At 39.2% G+C, this 25259-nt stretch overlaps 2 protein-coding genes across 7 annotated transcripts in view; one reads left to right on the top strand and one right to left on the bottom strand.

The window, feature by feature from the left end:
* Fancm (FA complementation group M) overlaps positions 1-9142 on the top strand; it is a 67918-nt gene extending 58776 nt beyond the window's left edge. For 2 of the 3 annotated variants that reach the window (XM_008855544.3, XM_029557429.1), the window contains 3 exons: positions 3924-4296; positions 5021-5312; positions 8674-9142. In XM_008855544.3, the coding sequence (XP_008853766.1) occupies positions 3924-4296; positions 5021-5312; positions 8674-8812 (804 nt within the window). In that variant the 3' untranslated portion in view covers positions 8813-9142. The remainder of the gene's footprint in view (positions 1-3923; positions 4297-5020; positions 5313-8673) is intronic. The other variant, XM_029557430.1, reaches the window with a different exon arrangement.
* A 2720-nt stretch (positions 9143-11862) lies between these two features.
* Positions 11863-25259, bottom strand: part of Mis18bp1 (MIS18 binding protein 1) — a 42168-nt gene continuing 28771 nt past the window's right edge. For 2 of the 4 annotated variants that reach the window (XM_029557427.1, XM_029557426.1), the window contains exons 14-18: positions 24885-25042; positions 22481-22626; positions 16481-16580; positions 13012-13066; positions 11863-12841 (exon numbers count right to left, since the gene is read on the bottom strand). In XM_029557427.1, the coding sequence (XP_029413287.1) occupies positions 12747-12841; positions 13012-13066; positions 16481-16580; positions 22481-22626; positions 24885-25042 (554 nt within the window). In that variant the 3' untranslated portion in view covers positions 11863-12746. The remainder of the gene's footprint in view (positions 12842-13011; positions 13067-16480; positions 16581-22480; positions 22627-24884; positions 25043-25259) is intronic. The other 2 variants (XM_008855545.3, XM_029557428.1) reach the window with 2 other exon arrangements.

Raw genomic sequence — 25259 nt, forward strand, 5'->3', positions numbered from 1 at the left:
TTCCGGTTCTCTCTTTTGATTTTATATTGGAGTGGCCAGATTGATTTTGTCTTCATTAGTTCCCACAGAGGCCCAATTCAGGTGAGGGTCAGATGTTTTCAGGCTTTCTCCTAAGGTCTGGATCCCTGCAGGAACGATTTTGGCCTCAGGAATTTGGAGGGTTGACTGGCCTGTGAGCCTGGCCCAGGAAAGATGCTGGTTTAGGGCAGCTGGTGGCCGTGGCCATGCCACCCAGAGATACAAAGGAAGATGGGGCAGGAAGAGGCCCCAAGGCCTCCTGGGGACTGCACTGAGGAGCTGGGTTGGTCTGGATGCAAAGGATCAGGAAGAGGAAAGGTCATCCCCAGTGTCCCAGAAAGAGGCTGGTGGGTGGTGCAGGCCCAGGGAAGCAGGGGGAGGTGAGGGCGGGGCCAGGCCCAGAAGCAGTGCTCCTGGGGCCTAGAGAAGGCACTACATTGGATGAAAAGGATCTGGAAGCCTTATTGGTTCCCCAGGTGTCTGGGTCCCCAAGACAAGGAATGGGGCAGGGCCCAAACTCCGAGGAGAGAACAGAGGTGGAGATGCGAGGGTGAATGAGGCTGGGGGAGTCACGGTGCGGGAGGGCGCAATGGACTTACCCCGGAGAGAGGCCTGTGGGTAGGAGAGCTCTTTTTAGTTTTTAAAAATTTATTTTTATGTATTAGTGTATTGTTTGCATGTATGTAAGTGTACCGGTGTCGTGCAGTGCCCATGGAGGACAGAAGATGGTTGTCAGATCCCCTGGAACTGGAGTTACAGAACCAGAGTTGCTAGCTGACATGTGGGTGCTGGGATTCAAACCCAGGTCTTCTGCAAGAGCAGCCAGTGTTCTTAACCACTGAGCCATCCCTCCAGCCCAAAGAATCCATAATTCTTTACAAATTATATTTAGTAATTACTGCTCTATCATCTGGATATTTGATTCGGGTTAATTTATTTCATTTTATTTTTCATAAATCCTTTTAAAGTAAAATTTATTTTATTATGTAAGTTCTGTAGACAGTTCCAAATTAAAATGAACACAAAGTAGTGTATGTGGCTTCTGTTTTTATACCCTTCACTCTTGTTAAAGGTAAGGCTTGTTTCTCCACTCTATGAAATACATATGTGGGTACAGTTATATTTTTAATATCCTTTAAGTAGATAATAGCATTCAGTACGTATTTTTCCATCCTTTGCTTTTTCACTTAAATATCCATCCTAGGGTTTATTCTATACTAGATATATATTACTTTTTAGAGCTTTATAATCCTTATTGTATGATTATGCCATAATTTTTTAGCCATTCCAAATTGATGCATATTAGGTCATTTCTCATCTTTCATTCTGTTTGTTTGTGGTCATAGATCAAGCCTAGTGCTCTACAGTTGAGCTCATCTCTAGCCCTTGGTGTTTTGAGACAGTTCTTTGGGGCTGGGGTTTTCTGTAGCACAGGCTGTCCTAACCTGTGATCCTCCTACCTCAGCATGCTGGCACAGGTGCCTACCATCATGCCATTAATCAGCCCTGTAGTATACTCATGTGCATACATACCCTCTTGTCTTTTGCCAGTGAAGCTTTAGGAAGGGTTCTATGGAGTCGTCATAATGGCAGCTGCACATGCAGTGATGCCAGTTCTCTAACTTCTTCACACAGTTTCTGCCCCTCCTTTCCATCCCCTGTTCTTACCAGGAATGTGGAAGAATTCCTGATTGTTCAGTCTCAAGAGAATGTAACAATGTAGTGAGAAGTGGTATTTACATACATGGTTCTAAGTTGGCATTTTTCTTGTCATAGCAAAGTTTTCATACCATTCTGTCCATGTGTGGCTCATAGGACCATTTGCATTTCTTTTCTCCCAACACAAGGTATTAGTTGGAGGTTTTTGTTAGTCATGTAGGTATTATGTATGGAACCTTGGCTTTAAGTCATGGGACTGGAAGGCTGTTGATGTGAATTTTAAGAAGATTCCCACTGGACAGTGTCAAATGTCAAAATTCAATGGTTCGTGCTTTCTTCCTTTATTGAGTAGATTTATTTCTATACTAAATGTTTAACTTTTTTCATTTTTTGAGTACCATGCGTGTTACTCGAACACTGCATTGCTGTATAAGGAGCTCATTCTCAGCAGGACTTGACACATGCTTTGATAAGGATTTGGGATTTCTCTGGCTTGATTAGCTTCCAGGACTCTTAGTTGTTTTTCTTTTTTGAATTTTTGTGTATTTCCTACATAAAATCATCTTTACGCTCTCTTCCTCCTTCCCCTTTGACACCCTTCCTTAGCTCCCCCCTTCCCCCCACTGGAATTCATACAGTCTGTCATTCGTGTTAAGGCCTATTATGTAAAGTTAGTGTCCCGAGATGTCTCAGTGCAAGTTCATGCTCCGGGGTTCAGTCAGCCTATCTAGAATCTTTCCCTTCAAGAGGATCAGCCCTTCCTTCCTCACCAAGAAGTAATCAGCTGCCAATAATTCTTTGACTAAGATTGGGGCTTGCTGTTCACTTTTATTGTTGTTTCTGACCTCTGTGCTTTAGTTCCTTTCCTGTCAGCCAGTCATGTGTTTATTGTTTTCTTTCCAGTAATTGATCTGAACCCTGGGCCTGCATATGCTAGTCACATGTTCTAACAGTGAGCTACATCCTCAACTTCTAAATACTTTTTTTTTTGTCTTTTTGAAGCAGGGTCTCCCTGTAACCCCAGCTGTCCTGGAACTCACTATGTAGACCAGGCTGGCCTTGAACTCACAGAGATCCGCCTGCCTCTGCCTCCACCACCACGCCCAGCTGCAAAATACTTTTTTAAAATGTTAGTGTGGGGCTAGAAGGATGGCTCTGCAGTTAAGAGCACTTGCTGCTCTTGCAGAACACCCAGGTTCAGTTCCCACCATCCATGTCCAGCAGCTTACAACCACCTGTTACGCCAGTTCCAGGGAATCAAATGCAGATACTAGCGTGCATGTGGTCCACATACATATATTCAGGTACACATAAACACATTTTTTTTTAAATCCCCTTTTTTTCAAAGGTACCAAGGGCCAGTTTGATGATTCAGTAGGTAAAGGCACTACCATGGCAACCAATGTTGATCTCCAGAACCTACGTGAATGTGGATGGAGAGAGCTGACTCCATAGTTGTCCTCTGACCTCCATGCATGTATCATGGCATGCATGTATGCTTGTGCATGCACACATACTCAGTAATAATTTTTTTTTTTGAAAAGGGTTTCCTGTAACTCCACTTGACCTGGAACTCAATATGTAGACCAGGCTAGCCTTAGTCTCACAGAGATCTACCTGCCTCTGCCTCCTGAGTGCTGGTATTAAAGGCAAAATTAAAAAAAAAAAAAAAAAAAAAAAGATTAAAAAGTGTTACTGGGCTTCAAATATGGCTCATTGGTACGGTACTTGCCTAGCATGTGGGAGGCCTTAGGTTCAGTCCGTAGTACCAAACCCTTAGTACCCTACTCCAAAAAGAAAAGGAATTGGGAGTATAGCTTAGTGGCAGAACACTTGCCTAGCATGCATGAGGCCCTGGATTAAACCCTGTTACTATACCACCACAAAAGAAACCAAAACATGCAATTTGGAACATTTGCTTCTCAGGCACATTCCGTTGAATCTGCTTTCAGCTTGTTGTTTAAACATTGTTTTCTCTAGTCTAAAAATATTTTGCTTTGAAAATTTAGTTTCTTCCCTGCTGCTTTCAGTTCATCCTGTTTCATTACGTCTTACTACTCTTTTATTGTTAACTATAACTCTACAGTATTGTTAAGTGGTGGCTTATTCCTTTATCTACAGTCACTTTGGTCAAAGTGAAGGGAAAGTAATGAACATTTTCAGGAGAATCAGCATCAGATGCAAGGTGGTCACAGCACCATGCATATTTGGCAGGACTGTGATCAGTGTTTTCCCCTCTCTTTCAGGTTGATGATCTGGAGGACCATGGCACCTCAGGGACACCCTGTTCTAACTCACCACCACATTTGGCTGAAGCACATACAGCCCTTAGACTTCCACAAGCAGGAAAAAGAGCTTGTATTCTTGTAGACAGTCGTGAAATCACTTCTGGCTTAGAAGTGATTTCTTCCCTAAGAACAGTTCATGGGTTACAAGTAGAGGTTTGTCCTCTTAATGGCTGTGATTACATTGTGAGTAACCGTATGGTAGTGGAAAGGAGGTCCCAGTCTGAGATGTTAAGTAATGCCAATAAGAACAAGTTCATCGACCAGATCCAGCACCTACAGAGCATGTTTCAAAGAATATGTGTGATTGTAGAAAAAGACAGAGAAAAAGCAGGTTTGTATTAAAAAGCAGGTTTGTTTATGAGACTAAACTAATCTGAGTATAATTTAATTCTTCTGTCTGGGTGTGTCATTTCACACTTAATACCATTATGCTTTTCATTGGTCATTTTATTTTAATGAGGCTTAGGAAAATTGGATGATGAGAAACTTAAAGTGAACCAATCATAGTACTTTTCCAGGAACCTCAGAAAGAATGGAAGCCTTAAACAGAGCAGCAATGGGGCAGAAAGAAAAGAATCAGATATTTAGGAGTAGGAAAGAATTAAAAGTAAAAGGAAATAGTGGTTTGTATAATACATTGGAAATTGGGGAGTGTTTTCATCCCTCATCCTGATTCTGGTGGATCACATGAACTTTTTCCCCCTTCATTTAAGAAATGAAGGCTGCAGAAAACAGATTTTAAACAAAGAGGAAAGTAACATGGCAGAAGTTATGGAAAAATACCTTTATGGGGAACTTATAATGGGGAAAGCAAAATAATAACAACAGCAAAAGAATGTAACAGAGTATGAAAAAGTGAACAGGGAAGGTAGAGAGTGATGAGGCGACATTAAAAGGCCCTGCAGGTATTTCTTCAGTCTTTGGGGTAAATGATCCTTATTACTTAATGTGATAATCTAATGAACCTTCTGACCTAGTTTTCCTAGGTAATAATGTGTGTACTGTTCTGTGTTAGTCACTAACCTTTATATTTTCCCTGAATATGAAACACTTAGGAGACACATCAAGGATCTTTAGAAGAACAAAGTGCTATGATAGTCTGCTGACCACCTTAGTTGGTGCTGGAATCCGGATTCTTTTCAGCTCTGGCCAAGAAGAAACTGCAGATTTACTAAAGGAGCTGTCTTTAGTGGAACAAAGAAAGAATGTTGGTATTCATGTTCCAGCAATGCTGAATAGCAGTAAATGTGAGACACTTCAGTTTTATTTAAGTATTCCCAATATAAGCTATATAACTGCATTAAATATGTGCCACCAGTTTTCATCTGTGAAAAAGATGGCTAACAGGTATGTCTACTTTAGTATCTTTAAATGGTTGCTCTTATTGTTAAAACCTTTTAGTATTATTTTGTGTGTGTGTGTGTGTGTGTCCGTCCCCTCACCTGCCACAAAGTACATGTGGAGGTGCAAGGACAGCTTGTAGCAGTTGGTTCTCTCCGTGAGGGTCCCAGGTCAGGCTTGGTGAGCCACTGAGCCATCTCACCAGCCCCTCTGCTAGGATTTTTGTAAAAATGTTTTCTATGCCTTTAGAAACAGATTCTTCTATACCTGTTACCCATTTGCTGTCTCGCAGTGCCTTGACTACCATGGAATCCCACTGGCACCTTATTTATCTTTGCTGTCCTGCTTCAGTTCTTCCACCGTCTTCCCGCTCAGATATTGTCCTCACTTTTTGATCCACACTTTTTGATCCACACTACTGCGGACTTTCCACAGCTTATCTGACTTGTTACATGTTTCATTCCTAGCTCTTCCAATTGGTTTTTCTTCATTATTTCTATCTTTGTTGAAGTCCTATTTTGCACCTTGCATTGCCTTATTTCACTCAGCTGCTTGTGCTCTCAATAAGGAGCTTATTTTTTTATTTATAATCATTCTTTTACATTATGTCTGAAATTTCATCTAACCCACTCTTTCTGGGTGCCATCACTGTATGATTAATAATTCTTGGAGGAGTTCTTAGTGTTTCTTGTTTCTCACACATTTATGTTTATGCATCTGATATTCTTTCCATGATTTATTTTTATCAGCTATATTCTTTCATTTGAAGTATTTGCAGTGTTCACATGGGATTTGAGTGTAGTAAGAGTTGAGTGTATAGTTCAGAAAATAGTTTCTCAGTCTAGGAGCTCAGAGTGTCCCGTGTAAACTCTGTAAACTGTGTTATTCCAGTACAGTGTTTCCTGGGAGAGCAACCTCAGCTGCTTGATATTACCACTATGCAAGTGGTAGGAGGCAGTTCCTAAGTGTTGGAGAATAACAACCAAGGATAGTATGGGTTATATACTCAGATTTATTTATTCAGATTAGGACGGGGCAGGAAGTAATATATAAGGGTGAAGATTAAAGTTTCAGATCAACTTGGAAGAGAAAAAAAATCAAGGTGGGTAAAGGCAAAGTTGGGATCCTGTTAGGGCTCACAGATTTTAGAGACTGTTAAAGCTGTGGAAGGTTCTCTGTTAAGTTAGAGAGGGGCTACTGATGACAGGAAGAAAGGATATAGGAATGTGGCTGAAGAATGCACTCCTAGTAAACCAAGAATACCTCCCAGTAGACTAGGTGGGGAGGCAAACAGTCCTAAAATGTAACTGAACAATATATAAACAAAAGCAAAACCATGAGACATATATACAAGAGTAGAAGCTAAATAACAGAAGTAGGAAAGAATGCTGGCACATCTGCAGAGCTGAAAGGGGAATTTCTTAAATTCCTCGGGTTCTAGCAGGCTCCGTGTGATGCTGTGCAGAAGGGTGAGTGGGAGTCCTTGATCTCTGCATACTGTTCTTGGTTATTCCCTGGGACCTCTGCACTCCACAGTGGCCTGTTCTGGTCCCTGCAGGTTGAGTGTGTGTGAGGAACACTTCCCTTGCAGTTTCTGCTCTCCTGGGCAGCTTTATCTGGCAGGCAGGCCAGCCAGCGTGGAGGGTTTCCAGATGGACTGAGTCTGTTCTCTTGCCTACTTCACTGCAGAGCTCTCCTATTTTAATAAGTTCTTGAGAACACTTTTCCTTTTTTAATTTTTAAAAATTTATTTATGTGTATGTTTATGTGTATTGACTACGTGCATGTCAGTGCACTGGTATATGGAACTGGAGTTTCAGACACGTAGCCACCTATGGATGCTGGGAACCAAACCTGGGTCCTCTGCAAGAGCAGACAGTGCTCTTGAGTACGAGCCATCTCTCTAGCCCCGTTTTCTTTTAAATTAAGAAATACTATTTTATTTAGTAAAGATGGGTTAAAACTGGGCATGATGGCACATTCTGTAATTCTAGTGTTTAAGAGGCAAAAGCAGGAAACACAAAAGAAAAAAAAAGTAAAAGGTCTAGGCAATGCCTTTAATGAGCTTTGTGCTCTGTGGGGGAGATAGGCAATAAACAATACATTTTAACTGTAACTCTAAACTTTATTTTGTGGTTCAGGGGATCAAGCCCAGGGGCTTCAGCATGCTAAGCAAGTGCTCTGCCACTGAGCTACACTCCCAGTCCTAGTTCTCCGTCATTATACTTACTGCTTGAAAAACAAGATTTTAGAACACCAGGATTGTTTTAAAGGCCTAAATAAGGTATCTTAGCTTTGGAGACTGGAAATGCTTTTCCAAGGGCCCTTTTCTAGATTGCAAACTCCTTAGTTAAATGGTAGAACTAGCTGGGCCCTACATCCAACTACCACCTGTATTAAATTTAAAAAAAAATTTTTTTTGACAGGGTCATACATGTATCCCAGTTACAACCACGTGCCACCAAACCCAGCTTGTATTTAATCATCTTTGCATCCTTATTAAGCACAACCTACTTATCAAGTTTTAACGGTTTTGAACATTATAGAGAAGGATGTGGCCACGGGCTATGCCTTGGCTGTTTCTTCTTGGCATGGATAGCAATGGGGGAAGTATGTGGAGTGATTTTTAAGCCAGGTGCCCTTCTGACCTAGTTTCATTGTGTAGCTGTGATAAAACTCTGACCAAAAGTAACTTAGGGGAGAAAAGAGTCTATTTGGCTTACATTTTCCAAGTCATAATTCATCAGAGGGAACTCAAGGCAGGAACCAGCAGAAACTGGAGGAAGGCTTTACTGGCTTGTTCTTTTGCTTCCTTTGCTAGCTTTCTTCTACAGCCCAGGCCCACCTGCCCAGGGGTGGTGCTACCCACTGTGAGCCAAGCCCTCCCACATTAATCGTCAGTCAAGACAATTTCTCATTAGACATGGCCCCACAATCTGATCTAGGAAGTTCTTCAGTTGAGGGTCCCTTTTCCCAGGTGACTCTAGGTTGTGTCAGGTTGATAATAAAAACTAATCAGCACACCCTAGTTGCCCAATTCCCCAAATTCCCTACCTTTCAAAGGTCTAATCTTGGGGCCAAGTCCCTACACATGAATATTTTAGAACATGATAGATATTTACTCCATTGCAGATGTGAATTTTTTGCTACTATAAATCATTTAAAATAAAGAAAACAAGGTTACCTGGGTACATAATGCTTAGGAGATGATTGAGATTGTGCTAGTGATGGAACCCAGGGTGCCTCATATCTGCTAGGCAAGTGCTCTACCATCGAGCTATAACATCCCTATCCCAAGGCATGATAGAAAAATATTAAGTTTTATAAAAGTCAGAAGTTTCATTATACTTTTTCTTTTTTCCTTCAGCTCACCTGAAGAAATCTCCACTTATGCACAAGTAAATCCTCAAAAGGCTGCAGAGATCTATGGATATATTCACTACATATTTGACATGCAAATGTTACCAAATGATCTTAACCAGGGTAGACTGAAATCTGATTCATGAACAAGTGCTTAAAGTGCGGCTATCAAAGAACTCTCACAATACCAAGTGCACTTCAATCATTGTAGCTTGTAATTACCAGTTTAAAATATGTAAATAAGTATTTCCATATCTGTTAAAGATACCATTTTATATTGTGTACATTTATTTATACAGACTGTATAATTTATTTTTAAAAAAGTAAATCTTTGATGTTCCATAATCACTTTGACTAGATTATGAATCAAGTTTTTAATTGAATAAATCAAGGTTGTGGGAAAGGTGCTGTTGAATATAGTTTAAGTATTAAAGTCAGTCAAGGCCTGGGGAAATGGCTCAATGGTTAAGGACACTGGCTGTTGTTGCAGAGGACCCGAGTTTAGTTCCCAGCACCCATATGGCAGTAACAGCCATCTGTAACTCCAGTCCAATACCCTCTTCTGGCTTCTGTGGGCACTGTATACACATGGTACTTCTATACATGTAGGCGAAACACTCATATACATTTTAAAAAAGTAAAGATGACAGTGATAGATGATATCCAGAGTTGATCTCCAGCCTCTACAAATAGCTGTGCTACAGGCAGGTACATGAGTGTGTGCTCACACACAGAAAAGTCAGCTGGGCAACTGGACATGATGGTATATACCCGTAATCCCAGCACTCTGCGGGCCAAAGCAGTAGGCTCATGAGGTTAAGGTCAGTCTGGGCTACAAACAAGACCCTGTCTCAAAAATCTAAAAAGAAAAGATTTTGGAATTTTTCCAAGAATAAGTTACAGCTATTTGTTAGTATAACAGTATCTGTGCTGCAAACTTTTTACTGTATATAAACTGTAATATCAGTAGTTTAAATGTACTGAGTCTAGGGTCTGGAGAGATGATTCAGGTTAAGAACATGAACTGCTCTTGCAGAAGACCCGAGTTCTGTTCCCAGCAGCCACATCACATAAGGCTGCTCACAACTGTCTCTAACTCGAGCTCCAGGGGATCCAACATCTCTGGCATCCTAGAGCACCTGCACACATGTACATAACCACAAAGACACACAATTAAAAATAAAACCTTAAAGACAATAAATGTATTACTGAATCTAATATATCCTGGGTAAAGTGTTGGTGATAGATGTGTTGTTAGAGAAATGATCTAATGACTAAGAAGGTAGAAAATTTAAGTGAATATATCACATTCACCATATATGTGTACTGTCCAATATTAACAGGAATTTTTGTTTTGAGCTGTTGCATTGTTTGATGCCATTAATATCTTAAGCTGGATCTGTTTCTAAGTGCAATGTCTCCAAGTACTAAGTCCTCTAGTCAGTCTCATACTGATAAGAAATGGTTGTTAATTGTAGGCTTTCCCCTCCTCCATAATTTACAAGATTTTATTTCTCCTGTTGGGTAGCTGAACCAGTTAGAAGAGTTCTCCTCACCTTACATGTGACAGCGGCTTTAAAACTTACCTAATCCAACTTTTCTTTTTTGTATCACAAAAGTGAGGCCCAGGAACAAATGATTTGTTCATATTTAGACTGGCAAATCTAGAAACAGCCCCAAGAACAAATACCTCAGAGACAAACCACCTATACTACCTACTCCACTATGGTTAGTTTTTTTTTAAAATATTTTTATTTTTTTGTGTGTATGCATGTATTGCCTTTGTGTAGGTTAAGTGCACCCGTGTTGTGCAGTGCCTGCGGAGGTCAGAAGAGGCTGTTGGATTCCCTGGAACTGGAGTTATGGACGGTTGTTAGCTGCTATGTGGGTGCTGGGATTCGAACCCAGGTCTCCTGCAAGACCAATCAGTGTTCTTAACCACTGAGCCATCTCTCCAGCACTGGGGTTTTTTTTGAAAAGAAGCATTTCTCCTTTATAAGGAACACGATCCCAAGCTTTGTCAGAGGAACAGAGCCTTTCTTACTGGTTCCACTGTGCTTACTGCTCCACACTTCTGCACCCAGGAGTAGGGATCTCCCATAATACTCTAACCCACCTACATGTAAGGCCCTCACACTGACCTACACTGACCTTTCAGTACCCCCCCAACACCACCAAACAACCGTAGGCTCAGATGGTCCTCTCATCAGACCAAAAAAAAAAAAAAAAAAACCCTGCAGAAACAAGGCATCATTGTTTGCAACTTACTTAACGGAGCTCCCTTTATTACTTTGGACTTGCCTCCTACAACTGCATTTGAACCTTAGCTAGTAACTCTATTGATGAACAAATGATTCTGTTATTTCAGCCCTTGACTTGGTCTTTTAAGGATCAACCTTCAAAAAAATTTTTTTATTACCTTTTATGTAAGTGCGCTCATGTCATGTAATGCCCACGGAGGTCAGAAGAGGTGTCAGATCCCCTAGAACTGGACTTCCTGATAGCTGTTGGCCACCATGTGGGTGCTGGGAACTGATGGCCCACTGGGCCATCTCTCTAGCCTGTTCTTTTATTTTTCAATGTTTAAGTTCTACTTAAACATTCTTATTAGCATATCCAATGACTTAATAAAAGTGGTACGTGGCAAGAGGGATAGAACAGATCAGATACTGAAGGAATTTAGATTACAAGGAATTGGGTAACAACCAGACAAGTCTATGCCATTTCAAAGTTTTTGTTTTCTATTATGAAGTGGCCATCTTTAAAAACACTACTTACCTCAACCAGCATAGCAGTATCTTAAATATTGACAACTCAAGTTCTGTAACAGTATTGTTTAGGGACACTTATTATTTTTTTTTCCTTTTTATCCTAATGCTACCAGTAATTGTTGGTTATTACTGGTTAATCTTTTTTTTGGGTGGGGGCATTAATGGGGGCTTGAAATCTAGGGTCTCATTCATGGTAGATAAGCATTCTACCACTGAGCCATCTCTAGCTTCCCCCTGACACTTCTATATTTTTATTATGTATGTATGTATGTGTACAGGTAAGTGCAAGTGCCCAGGAAGGCCAGAAGAAGGTATCAAATCCTTGGGAGCTGGAGTTACAGGGATTGTGAACTGCCTGACATGGATGCTAGGAATCAAACTTAGGTCATCTGCAAGAGCAGCAAGTGCTGCTGCCGAGGCTGGCCTCAAAGTTGCAGTCCTCCTGCCTCACTTTCCTGGTCTATGTATTGAGTTACAGGTCGGCTAGGGCTATAGGGAGATCTGTCTCAAAAAGACCGCCTTTTGTACTACACAAATTTAAAATTTTATTTGAGCAATTTAACTGGTAAGTGTAGATAAGTGTAGTGTACTAGAAGAAAAATAACATGTCAAACTTTAACAATGGCAGAATAAAAGTTTACTTCTAATGGAACTATCAGAAAAGACATTTATTATGACATACTAATTCCTTATAATCCTGGATCTTTCAACTATATGGAATAAAACTGCAGGATATAACAACCTGCTTTCTGGTTCTACTTTATATAATAGAAAAGCAATGAATTTTAAACAGACTTAACAGACAGACCAACTTAGGGTATATTTTAAGGAAAATTATCAGGAGAAAATAAAAAACATCAGTTTCAATAATGGAATTTAAACAATGGACTCACTGCAGCTTATAACACCAGGTGGTAAAATGCTAAAGTTTTTATTAATGCAGTGTTCACCAATCCAAGCTCTTTCATCTCCCTTATCACTCATCCCCTAGGGTAGCACATTAAAACAAAGTCACTTAAAAATCTACTTGAGACATGATTACTAAAGTAAACAGGCACTCATAAAAGACTTTATGTACTTTAATATTAAAAAAACAAATTTACAAATATTTACACAGGAAAAATTTTAATCTTATTTTTAGTAAGCTGCAGCAATGAGTAATACTCTATAGAATATTTTACCTTGCATACAAACAGAAGGCACCTTTGGAAAAAAAAAGTATTTCCATGAAGCTAATTACAAATCCCTATCCAAATAAAGATATAAATACACACTTTATGGTAAGGATTCTATAACCCATATTTTCTCATCAGTCAGAATATGAAAAATATTCATCTTTTTCCTCTTCATCTGATTCCATGACATCAGTGAAAAGTTTTCCCATACCAGAGTTTTCATCTAAATCTGTAAAGACAAATTTAATAAAAAGGGTTAATTTCCAAGTGATTTCAATGAAACAGAAAACAACTCCAAGAAGCTAAAGGCAGGTCTGTTTACCTGAGAGTCAGTTAATTTTAGTATCATTAAAAAAGACCTGTAACAGAACTAAGTTATGAAAGAAGGAATTATATTACCTTTGTTAAACAGGGCTTTTCTTCTTGGTTTTGGAGTTGAGATACCAGTTTCAACCTATGAAAGAGTTCGTGTTAGTATTAAAGCACTATCTCCCTTGTTGCCTTCTCAATTATGCTTTACCACTAGAGTACTTTGAACATAGGCTTGTTTCAAAACTTAGCCACTAGGTTGACTAATTCTCTTCTGAGTTTATCCAGAGCAAAACCATGATTTAGCTACTGTAAACTAATGCTATAACAGCTAAAGAATAGTGTACTTAGTACTTACATCACTTAAATAATTAGTATCTTGGGTTAGAATATTTTATCAATATCAATTATATGAGACAGTTATTACATCACTTATTCTTCAAAACCATTTGGTAACAAACTGATGTCATTCTGATGCAGCCAATACAGATTAGAAAACTAGTAGCTTTCTCAGTGTAATGAGGCTGGCATCAGGAATCAGACCTTGAAATGAATACTTCTAAAACAAAATTCTTTGCTCTTTCCATCCTAACACATTGGCTACAAGTATGTGTACATCACAGTATTACAGTTTGACAGACTGCTCAAGTTACAACCTGTTAAGAAAAAGAAAACTCGAGAACCAAGAAATACAGAAAAATGTGTTTCTAATAGGAAGGACTCATAGATCTATTCATAATGACCTCTAACTTAGCAGAGAAAATAACTGAATACATTAGTCTGCTGCACAGTATGGACCACGGGTCAGCAGAATGACAAATTATTAAAAATGTATTATTGCTGGGCAGGGCTCAGCAATTAAGAGTACTTACTGCTTTTACAGAGGACCTGGGTTAAGTTCCCAACAACCAAATGACAGCTGAAACCTATCCTTAACTCCAGTTCCAGCAGATCTGATGCCCAGTTCTGGCCTCTTACAGGTACTAGACACACATCTGGTACTTCCATGCATGCAAGCAAAACACTCATATAAATAAAATACAAATAAAATTTAAAAAAGAAAACAGAGGGGCTGGAGAGATGGCTCAGTGGTTAAGAACACTGGATGTTCTTGCAAAAGACCCAGGTTCGAATCCCAGCACCCACATGGCAGCTAACAACTGTTTGAAACTCCAGTCCCAGGCGATCTGACAGCCTCTCTGTCCTCCATAGGCACTGCACAACACAGGTGCACTTACCTACATGCAGGCAATACACAAATACACATAAAATTAAGAAAAAAACAAACCATTTCTCAAGTCTACTACATCAGTATCTGCGCCTAAGATTCTCAAGTAACTAAGCACATTTAAATTTGAGAAACTCTGGCTTGCAGCACTTTATGAAAGCAAACAACTCTACTGACAAAACAGGAAATAGAAGACCCCCATTCTAAGGCTCCCTAATAATGTTAATTCTAGATTTTTATGTTATGAGTGTTTTGCCTGCGTGTATGTGCATCATGTGCATGCATGCCTGGTGCTCACAGAGGCCAGAGAAGGGTGACAGATCCCATAGAACTGGTTATGAATAGTTGTGAGCCTCCATGTACGTGCTGAAAACCAAACCTGGGACCTCTGCCAAGAGCAAGTGCTTCTAACCACTTCACCATCTCTCATTAATGAATATAGGATTGGAAAAACTATCTTAAGGATTACTGAGAACTAGTCTGCCTAGTTCATTACGAAACAATAGATTTGGGGGGGGGGTTCTTTTTGAGACAGGGTCTCCCTGTAGCCCCAGCTGGCCTGGAACTCACCTTGTAGACCAGGCTGGCCTTGAACTCACAGAGATCTGCCTGCTTCTGCCTCTGCCTCCTGAGTGCTGGGATTAAAGGCATGTGCCACCATACTCATTCTTATGAATAAGCTTAAGAAAATTACTTCAGAGATAAAGAATCTCACAATTCATATGCATAAATTATTTTCCAAGATTTGCTACTTTTTTTTTTTAGGGGGGGAGTCTTTTTAAGACAGTCTCCCTGTAGCCCCAGCTGGTCTGGACTGGCTATGGAGACCAGGCTGGCCTTCATCTCACTGAGATCCACTTGCTCCTCAAGTTCTAGGATTAAAGACGTGAGCCTGGCTTTAAGATTAGCTACTTTGAAGAAATCTGAAGTGAATTACTTTTCTTTTTTTTTTTTTTTTTTGGTCTTTTTGAGACAGGGTCTCCCTGTAGCCCCAGCTGTCCTGGAATTATGTAGGCCAGGCTGGCCTTGAATTCACAGAGGTCCACCTGCCTCTGCCTTCCGAGCTTTGGGATTAAATGCCACCATGCAGGCCATGAATTTTTTAATATAATCTTAAATACTTATTCTTGATTATCTGTTATTCAAAAGTTCAGAAATTTAAAAGTTAATTAAAAGGCTGCCAGGCGTGGTGGTGCACGCCTTTAATCCCAGCACTCGGAAGGCAGAGGCAGGAGGATCTCTGTGAGTTCAAGGCCAGCCTGGCCTACATAAGTGAGTTCCAGGACAGCTGGGGCTACAGGGAGACCCGTCTCAAAAAAGGACCAAAAAAAAAAAAAAAAAAAAAAAAGGCAATTCAAGGGGCTAAGGGGAAAAACGTTTTTTGTTTTTTTTAAGTCAGTTTCATGTAACCCAGGTTGAACTTCAACTCCTAACACTCTGGCATCTACCTCCCAAGTGCTGAGATTACAGATGTGTATCCCAAAGCCCGGTTAAATTTCTAAATAGTACTGGAGATTGAACCAAAGCCCCTTGGGTATGCTAAACAAGTGCTCTACCCAAAGAGCCACACTCCCAATTTCACTGAGATTCTTGTAAAGTGATATAATTGACTATTTGGGTAACCTTTTTCTGTATTTAAATTTTAAATATTGGAATGTTAAAAAAGAATTAAGTAGCTGAACCTGAAAAAAAATGAAAGTGTTTCAAAGTCTTTTTTTTTTTTTTGGTCTTTTTTGAGACTGGGTCTCCCTGTAGCTCCAGCTGTCCTGTTACTTACTATGAAACCAAGCTGGTGTCTTGATCTCACAGAGATCTGCCCGCCTCTGCATCCTGAGTGCTGGGACTAAAGGTGTATGCTACCACACCTAGAGAAATTTCTTTTTGTTTTTGTCTTTTTTGAGACAGGGTCTTCCTGAGCCCCAGCTGGCCTGGAACTCACTATGTAGACCAGGCTAGGCTTGAACTCACAGAGATCCGCCTGCCTCAGCTTCCCGAGTGCTGCCACTAATGGCATGAAATTTCTTACTCTATGAAAATCTTAACTCAGTTTGGATTCATCCATAGTTGTTGGATAAAACATGGTTTGGGGGGATTTTTTAATTGTTTAAAATGCCTTTTCCTAACTTGTATTTTCCAAATGGAAATTTTTACCCATTCTCCAAAGATTCAGTCTAGGAGCTGTCACCTATCATTCTATAGCATTTATGTATTTATCTCGTTCATAGCTTCATATTAGATTAGGTTGTAAATCTTGGAGGGTGGAGACTGCTAATTTACAACTACCACAACTTACCATGTAGTATTTGTTAGATAAATAATAAACATACTTACTTTTTTTTTCTTAATGTTGCCCCAGACTAGGCCACCTTTACTTTTGGAATATTTTTTACCATTTTTTTGCATATGAAAAACATATTTATCACAGTCATCCCTGTTTGAATACAAAATAATGTCAAGTCAGCATTATACTTTTATCCATACGTTGAATAGCAATTAACAAAAATTTAAAATTTACCTACATCTTTTAAAAAGATTTTCTTGTCTGTTTTAAAGATGACAGTGCTGTGTCTATAAATGTGAACAAGCTGGGCATAATGCCTTATGCCCATAATCCCAGCATTTGAAAAGCTGATGCAGGAGGATTATCACATATTTGAGGCCAGCTGGACTACAGAGTAATTGTCTCAAAGACACAGAAAACACAAAGAAAAAAATATTACATTGGACTCATCTGAGGATGCAGGTGCATGGTGCATGCCTTCAAATAAAAAGAAATCATCTGAATCAGAGGAAAATGGCGGTGGAGGGAGCTGGAGAGATGGCTTAATGGTTAAAAGCACTGGCTACTCTTGCAGAGGACCCAGGTTCAATTCCCAACACCGTCTTCCAAATGCATGAAATGGGTGCACTTATATATATGCAGAAAGGAAGGAAGGCGGGAGGGAGGGGGGAGGGAGGGAGGAAGGGAGGAAGAGGTAGTGGAATATCATTTGTCTGGGTGTAGTGGCACAGACCTTTAATCTAATCCCAGCACTTGGGAGGCAGAGGCAGGCAGATCTCTGGGAGATGGAGACCAGCCTGGTCTACATAATTGAATTCCAGGCCAGCTGGGGCCACAGAGAGACCCTATCTCAAATAAAACAAGTGGACAAAATGGTTCAATCAAACATTTTATGGGAAACCCTGAATAAAAATGTTCTACAGCTGGGTATGGTGGTAAAAAAAAGATTAAAAAAAAAAAAAGTTCTAGGAAATGATGCTTTGTATGTTGTTCTATCCCATTTGTACCTCCCCCCAAATTCTGAACTTTTTTCCTGTTCATTTCCTTCCATTAATTTAGATTGAATAGCTCATTACTTTAAGGCTATGTCTGGTGATGAAAACTCAATTTACTTCTTCCAGTTGTATCACGTTTTCACTCCGGCTTAGCAGCCTTTATTCTACATAATTGTATTTCCTATATTCCCTATGCTATAAGGTTTTATTTCCCCATTTCTTTGTTTTTTTCCTGCTCGTTCTTAGAAAAGATGATTTGTCATGTTCATGTGAAAACTAAAGCCAAACAGATGGCTATTTGTACCTTCTCCCTTGGCCTAAAAATCTTTTATGAATGACCCATTATCTTTTTCCTTTATCATTTGGGAACAGCTTCAAAGATAAAACAAGTTAAAAAATTCTAAATATGTGATTAAATTTCATAAGGAATAGATGTTCAGGATTAGGTGTTCTACCTACACGTTCAGTATTAGCACCTAATAAAGTCCATTTTCAAAGAGATCTTTCTGTACAACACAGATAAATTTTTCACTTTAGAAGTGATATTTCAGTATTAAAATTTTTATAAAAGCCAGCTTTTCTTCCTTTCTCCTTCCCTCTCTTCATCCCTCTCTTCAACGTGTGATGTGTCTGTGTGTCTGTGTGCACTTGCATAAAGGTGTGGTGGTCAGAGACTAACTTGAGGGAATTGGTTTTCTTCTTCCACCATGGGTGCTCCAGGAATTGAACTCAGGCCATCAGGCTTGGCAACAGGTACTTTTACCCACTGAACCATCTCACCAGCATGGAAACACACTTTCTTAACAAAGAAATTTTCAGGAAATATTTTACTATGTAAGTCTATATGAATGTGCTCTTTAAGAAAAAAAAAAGACATGATTTTCTTAATTTTCTTCATATTTTAAAGTGTTGTTATTGTTTAACACATCACCTTACCATGTAGCCCCGGCTGGCCTAGAACTTGCTAGGTAGACCAACCTAGCCTGAAACTGACAGACATCCACTTACCTCTGCCTCCTGGGTGCTGGGATTAAAGGTACCATCACGCCCAGCTAATCTTTGTAATTGTAAAGTAATATTAGACAGAAAAAAAAAAACCCTGTCACTCCAAAACAAAGTATGCAGTTAAATCAGTGTCATCCTACAGCCCAAGGATAATGACTACTTTTTTGATTAAAAATTTTCCTTTATCTTATGAATTTATGTTCTGCAGAACTGGAATCATACTATATGCAGTTGTACTTTGTAATCCTTAAAAAGTACTGTCTAGGGACTAGGGAGAAGACTCGGTGGGTAAGAGTGATTTGTTCTATAAGCACATGACCTGAACTTAAATCACCAGCACCCAGACAAAAAGGCACACTTGGCTCTGAGTGCTTGTAACCCCAGGACTGGGAGACAGAGATAGGTAGATCCCAAAAGCTCATTTGGCCAGCCAGCAGAGACCAAAATGCGAACTTCTGGTTCAGTGAGAGAGAGTCTCAAGACAAGAAGGGTGAAAGCAACAGAAAGATGCCTGAAGTCCTGCTCTGGCCTTTGCATGAATTTGCACAGGTGGGGGCACCCACACACTCATGTGCACACAATATTCAAACACATACACACCACACAAGGTACTATCCAGTATACATTATTCCGTGTCATTTAAAATTGTTAAAGTGAGCTAGGCATGGTGGCACATGGCATTAATCCCAGCACTCGGGGGGCCGGGGCTGGTGGGTATCTGTGAGTTTAAGGCCAGCCTGATCTAAATTGTGAGTTCCAGGTGAGCCAGGACTACATAGTGAGCCCCTGTGTCAAACAAACAAACAAACAAACAAATTTTAAAAAGGACTAGGGAGATGACTTGGCACTTGCTGTTCTTCCAGAGGACCTGGGTTTGGTTCCCAGGACACACACGGCAGCTTTAAACCACAAACTCCAGCTCTAGGGATCTGTTGCCCTCTTCTGGCCCTCAAGGGCACTACATGAATGAGGCGTATTTACTTACAAAATGCAAAACACTCATACACATAAACATAAAATATTTTTTAAACTCACCAAAAATTGTTAAGGATATATTACATATTATAAAATTTACTATTTCCTTATTTTTAAAAGTTGAGGCCATTTTCAAAATGACAAGATTAATGGTTTATGATCAGCATTTTTGTTCCTATATGTATTCTTGTCTAGGTTTGTTATTTCCTTAGAACCAACTAATAAAATTCATTATTTTGGGACTTTTGATGATTTGGCTAAAGTATTTACCAAACACTGTCCAAAATTATATTCTGCATGATTTTACCTCCATGAAATACTATAACAAATACTTTATAAATTGCGAGGGAAATATTATTTTTCTCCAGTATGTGCAAAATAAAATTCCACCACGGAGGATTCATCACTTGGGAGTCTGCCTTTGACAGTATATAATTATTTTTATTAAGAAGTGTTGGCCTTTTTCCTATTCTTTTTTTTTTTTTTTTTTTCTTTTTTGAAACAGTGTCTCCCTGTAAACCCAGCTAGCCTGGAATTCACTATGTATACCAGGCTGGTGTCAATCACAGAGATCTGCCTACCTGTCTCCCAAGTGCTGGGATTAAAGGCATGTGTCATTACACATGGTTAAGTGTTGGCCTTTTAATAACAAATGTGACAGCTTATTTTCAGGCCTCATTCTTATAACTTTCTGTTTTTCTCTAAGATATGGCCATTGGCCACTCTTATTTTTTTTAGTGTAAACTTATTTACTTACATTTTAAATAGTTCTACATCCACCTGATTCAAAATTCAAGTCTATCATTAGTCCCATGATACCTTAGTTCTTTTCCCTAAACAAGATCACCAAATTTTCAATTTCTTACATAAACTTTCATATACATAACAAAAGCACTTGCATATAATTATTTATATGCACATATATATAAGTATATACACATACCCAAATTTACAGCAATTACAAGGCTTATACAGAAGGATTAAAGAATTCAGAGCTGGCCTGGGCTATATAGCAAGTTCCAGGAAAGCATGGAAGAAAGACCCTGTATTTAAAAATGAAACAGTGGGCCAGCAAGATGATTCAGCAGGTAAAGGCAGTTTGATCCCAGAGAACCATATAAAGGTGGAAGGAGAAACCAGCTTCACAAAGTTCTCTGACTTTCATACATGAACCCACACATATATATACATCATGCATTCACATACCATAATTTAAATTTTAAAAAAGAAAACTGTAAGGTGCAGTGGCTTATACCTGTAATACCAGAATTTGGGAGGCTAAGGCAAGAGGACTGTCACCAGTTCAAGGCCAGGCTCAAAAGAACAAAGCAAAACCAAAACCCTAGTAGCTTCTTATATATCTACACACATATATGGCCTCTCTTTACAGAAACAGCACATTATTCATTGCATCTAGTTGTTTTTTCTCTTTATATCATGGAAATTTTATCATATTAATAAAAAGTTTCTTGTTTCTATGATGTATATTAGGATATATATCAGAATTACTTTCTACAGATGGTCATTTGAGTTTTGCCACTATAAACAAAAATATAATGAATTAGTTGCACATAATTCTAGGGTAAGATTCCTGGGTCAAAGCTCATGTGTATGTTAATAAATGCTGACAAACTGTAGCTGCAGAGATTATACTGATTTATTCTTTCACTAACAAGACATGAAAAAGTTTACAGTCTTCTTGTTAATTTGCAGTAGTGTTCAACATTTTAGGGACATGAACATTTGTATTAAAGTTGTATTACATTGTTTTTAAAAGATTTTTCTTTCTTTCTTTTTTTTTTTTTATGTGTATGAGTATATTGCCTGCATGTAGGTAAGTGCACCCGTGTCGTGCAATGCCGGTGGAGGACAGAAGAGGCCGTCGGATCCCCTGGAACTGGAGTTACAGACATTTATTATTTTTATGTGTATATGTATATTGCCTGCACGTAGGTAAGTGTATCTGTGTAGTGCAATGCCTGCGGAGGTCAGAAGAGGGTATTGGATCCCCTGGGACTGGAGTTACAGACAATTTTTAGCTGCCATGTGGGTGCTGGGATTCAAAACTGGGTCTTCTGCAAGAACAACCAGTGTTCTTAACCTCTGAGCCATCTCTCCAGCCCCAAAAGATTTTTCTTAATTACATGTGTATGTGTTCAATTAAGTGCCGTGCGCACAGAAGTCAGAAGAAGGCATCAGATCTCCTGGAACTAGTTATAGGCAGTTGTGAGTTGCCTGATGTGGGTGTAGAGAACAGAGAAATTCTGGTCCTTTACAAGAGCAGTGCGCTGTCTCTCTCTCTTAATCACTGGGCTGTAGTTTTAACCATTGTATTGTATTTTTTTCTCAGATGTGAGGGCCATCTGGTGGTGACATCTGTCACCCCATTAATCACCAGGGTTGATTCGGCTGATCTGGCTGGCTAGGTGGGTGTCCCTTTCCTCCCTCAATGATCCACGTACATTCCTCCCAAAGCTGCACACTTGGTGGAAGAGGATGACTTTCCCCAGTAGAGGACTGGTCTTTGGTCAAGGGTATACGAGTAGCTGCGCTCCTCTGCTAGACCCTTCAAACAAGCTCTAAGATTGTCCTGACATTGTTTATGGTGGCTGGTAGCAGGTAAAACAAAATTATTAATCTTTCCATTAGTGACTTCTGGATTTTGCCTTTCAATTGAAAAACTTTCTTAAGCTAAGATTATAATTCCACAATATTTGACTAGCTATTTTGTAATTCTAATGCACGCCTTTTTAATCCCAGCACTTAGAAGGCAGAGGCAGGCGGAGCTCTGTGAGTTCAAGGCCAGTCTGGTCTACATAAGTGAGTTCCAGGATAGCTGGGGCTACAGGGAGATCCTGTGTCAAAAAGACCAGAAAAAAAAAAAAATTTCTCAATTTCCACTTAGAATTTATTATAAAATATGACCTAACTTACTGAAACTATCCATTCTTAACTTTTAGGAACTATTCATTCTTCATTTTTAAAATAATAACTTCTCATTACTGCATGTTTATCAATTCACAAAATGTTTCAATGTTTTTTGACATATTAAAATTAACATATCAGAGCATTTACCTTTTTATAGATGCTAGCATACCAGGACTGACATGTTGACACTGTGGAGTATTTGCCAACGGAAAGATAACTGATGATGGACTTGCTGGATTTTTGTCCATATTTGATAGAAAATCATCATCTTGACTGTACTGAAAACTTGGCAACTAGAAAATAAATATTTTCACCAGGTACTCATAAAAGTAAGTTTTCTTATCACAAAATGATTTTTGGTGAGCTACATTGTTTTACCCTTGACAACTTTTCAAATTAGATATTAAGAACTGTAGAAGACAATATTCACTATAAAACCAATTTTCTCTTGTGCAAAATGGAAGCAATTACACTTATTTCTAAAGCCTATAAAGAGCAGAGGTAGACAAGTATTTTCTTAGTCAATTAATCATTTAGACTTTATGGTCCATACAGTCTCTATCCCAATTATTCACCCCTGTTACTGAAGTATGAAAACTGTGACAGGTACAATATGAAAACAATTGGGCATGGTTGTGTTCAAATGAAATTTTGTTTGTAAAAACAGGTGAAAGGAGCCGGTGAGATATGCAAAGCAAGGTGACCTATATTCAATGCATCGAACTCGAATAAAGGTGGAAGGACAGAATTATCTCCATAAAATTGTCTTCTGAGCTCTACATACTGTGATATGGCATGAGTATTCATGCACACACATGCATACACATATGTACAATAAAGGTTTTTCATTAAAAAGCTTTTTCTTTATCTAAAGTAGGAGAGGGACTAGATTTATCCCACAGGATGCCGATATTAGGAATACATAAAACAAAACAAATAGAATTCACTCACTATTATATTGGTACTTATTAGGAAATAAATGAGCATTAAACTTCTGTCCATATATTATTCCCAATAAGCAATCCTTATTGACCTTTATAGAAAAATCAGAGAAAGTAGCCAGACATGGCTGCCATCCTAAGACTCAGAAAGCTGAGGCAGGAGGATGGAGTTTGTGGCTAGCCTGAGATTACATAGAAAGACCCTGTCTCAAAGGGGAAAAAAGTCATACAAAAAGTGGACTTAGGCCACAGAAAAATTCAGTACTTTTTTAAAAAAAATTATTTTTGGGCTGGAGAGAGAACACTGGTTCTTGCAGAAGACTCAGTTTCGAATCCCAGCACCCACATGGCAGCTAACAACTGTCCTTAACTCCAGTCCCAGGGGATCTGACAGCCTCTTCTGTCCTCCATGGGCATTGCACGACACAGGTGCACTTACTTACATGCAGGCAATACATGCATACACATAAAATTTTTAAAAAAAATTATTTTCATTGTAGAGATCTGTCACTTCTTTGGTTAAACTTACTCCACTGTTTTCTGTTCTTGAATAATGCAAATAGAAATGCTTTTTAAAATTTCTTTTCAGCCAGATCATTGTGGGTATATGAAAATGCAATTTTTTTAAAAATTATTTTTTATTTATGTGTATGCATGTACTGCCTGTGTGTACGTAAGTGCACCTGTGTCATGCAATGCCCGAGGAGGACAGAAGAGGCTGTCAGATCCCCTGGAACTGGAGTTACAGACAGTTGTTAGCTGCTATGTGGGTGCTGGGATTCGAACCCGGGTCTTCTCCAAGAACAGCCAGTGTTCTTAACTGCTATCTTTCAAGCTCCAAAAATGCAATTTTTAATAAAAATGGTTTTCTAATCCTGGAGCTTGAACCCAGGCCTGGCACATGCTAGGCAAACATTCTACCTAGCCCCCATATATGTTGGTTTTAGATCCTGCCATTTTGCTAATCTTTTATTAGTTTTGGGAGGCTAGCATCAATTCTACCTAGTCTTATATAGCTTCTCTCTCAGTATCATGTGGGTTAACTGTGTTGCACATATCTCGTTATATGGGAAGCTTAGATGAACCATCTGCCCCATGTAGTGCAGAGCATTGTACAGGTCTGAGTGCTTCAGTAACACTTGCACTGCTAGGTCTAGCTTGATTTGTGAGGCTGAGCCTTTTGTTTTATTGCAGTGGAATCTGTAAGGTCCCAGGGATGAAGAACCACAGATATGTCTGTCTCCTAGAGCAGTATCAATTCCAACTCTGTTCTCCAAATATTCAGCTGTAAGTCTAGGCTTTCAAAAAAAATGCAGTTGTCTGTTGTTTTCTTATTCCTTGTGGAAGAAGAAAATGAGTGCCACCTATCTTGGAATCTCCTTTCTTCATTTTATACTTACGTAAGCATTCTCTTTGAACCACTCAAGAGAAAACTTTAGAAACTGATAATGGCATATTATCAGCAGATCACTTCCTATAGTTTAGTCATATTTCTAGAGGTTACAGATCCTTGATCTAAATATTAGCAGTAACATAAATGGTACATAAAAATGGAAAACATCAAAGTCAATGTAAAGAAAATGCAGATTTCATGCATCTGACATACTTACCAGTACTCTTTGTTTCCGCAAAGGTGTTGTACTGAAAAAATCATCATGGTCATCTTTTGGCAACTGTTCCAGAAGATCCCTCATTTGTTGCTTCCTTTTGAGAGTTCCCACTTTAGCAGTTATCTTAATCTGTTTCTCATCTGTATTGTCTTTCTCACCTAGGAGTCAATAAAACATTTACATAAGGACTTAGTACCTGCTTTGTAAAACTAAGAGCCTTTGTTATTTTAAGTTTCCTAGGGAACTAATAAGTCTCCTTTCTCTCCTCTCTCCACCATCCCTCATTTAATGTGTGTTTATAGGAAGGCAGAGTCAGGTGGATCTCTGTGAGTTTCAGGCAAGCCCCATCTACATAGCAAGTTCCAGCCCAGTCAG

This window comes from Nannospalax galili, unplaced genomic scaffold (assembly GCF_000622305.1).
Source record: "Nannospalax galili isolate Female #2095 unplaced genomic scaffold, S.galili_v1.0 scaffold168, whole genome shotgun sequence".
NCBI classification, from domain to species: domain Eukaryota; kingdom Metazoa; phylum Chordata; class Mammalia; order Rodentia; family Spalacidae; genus Nannospalax; species Nannospalax galili.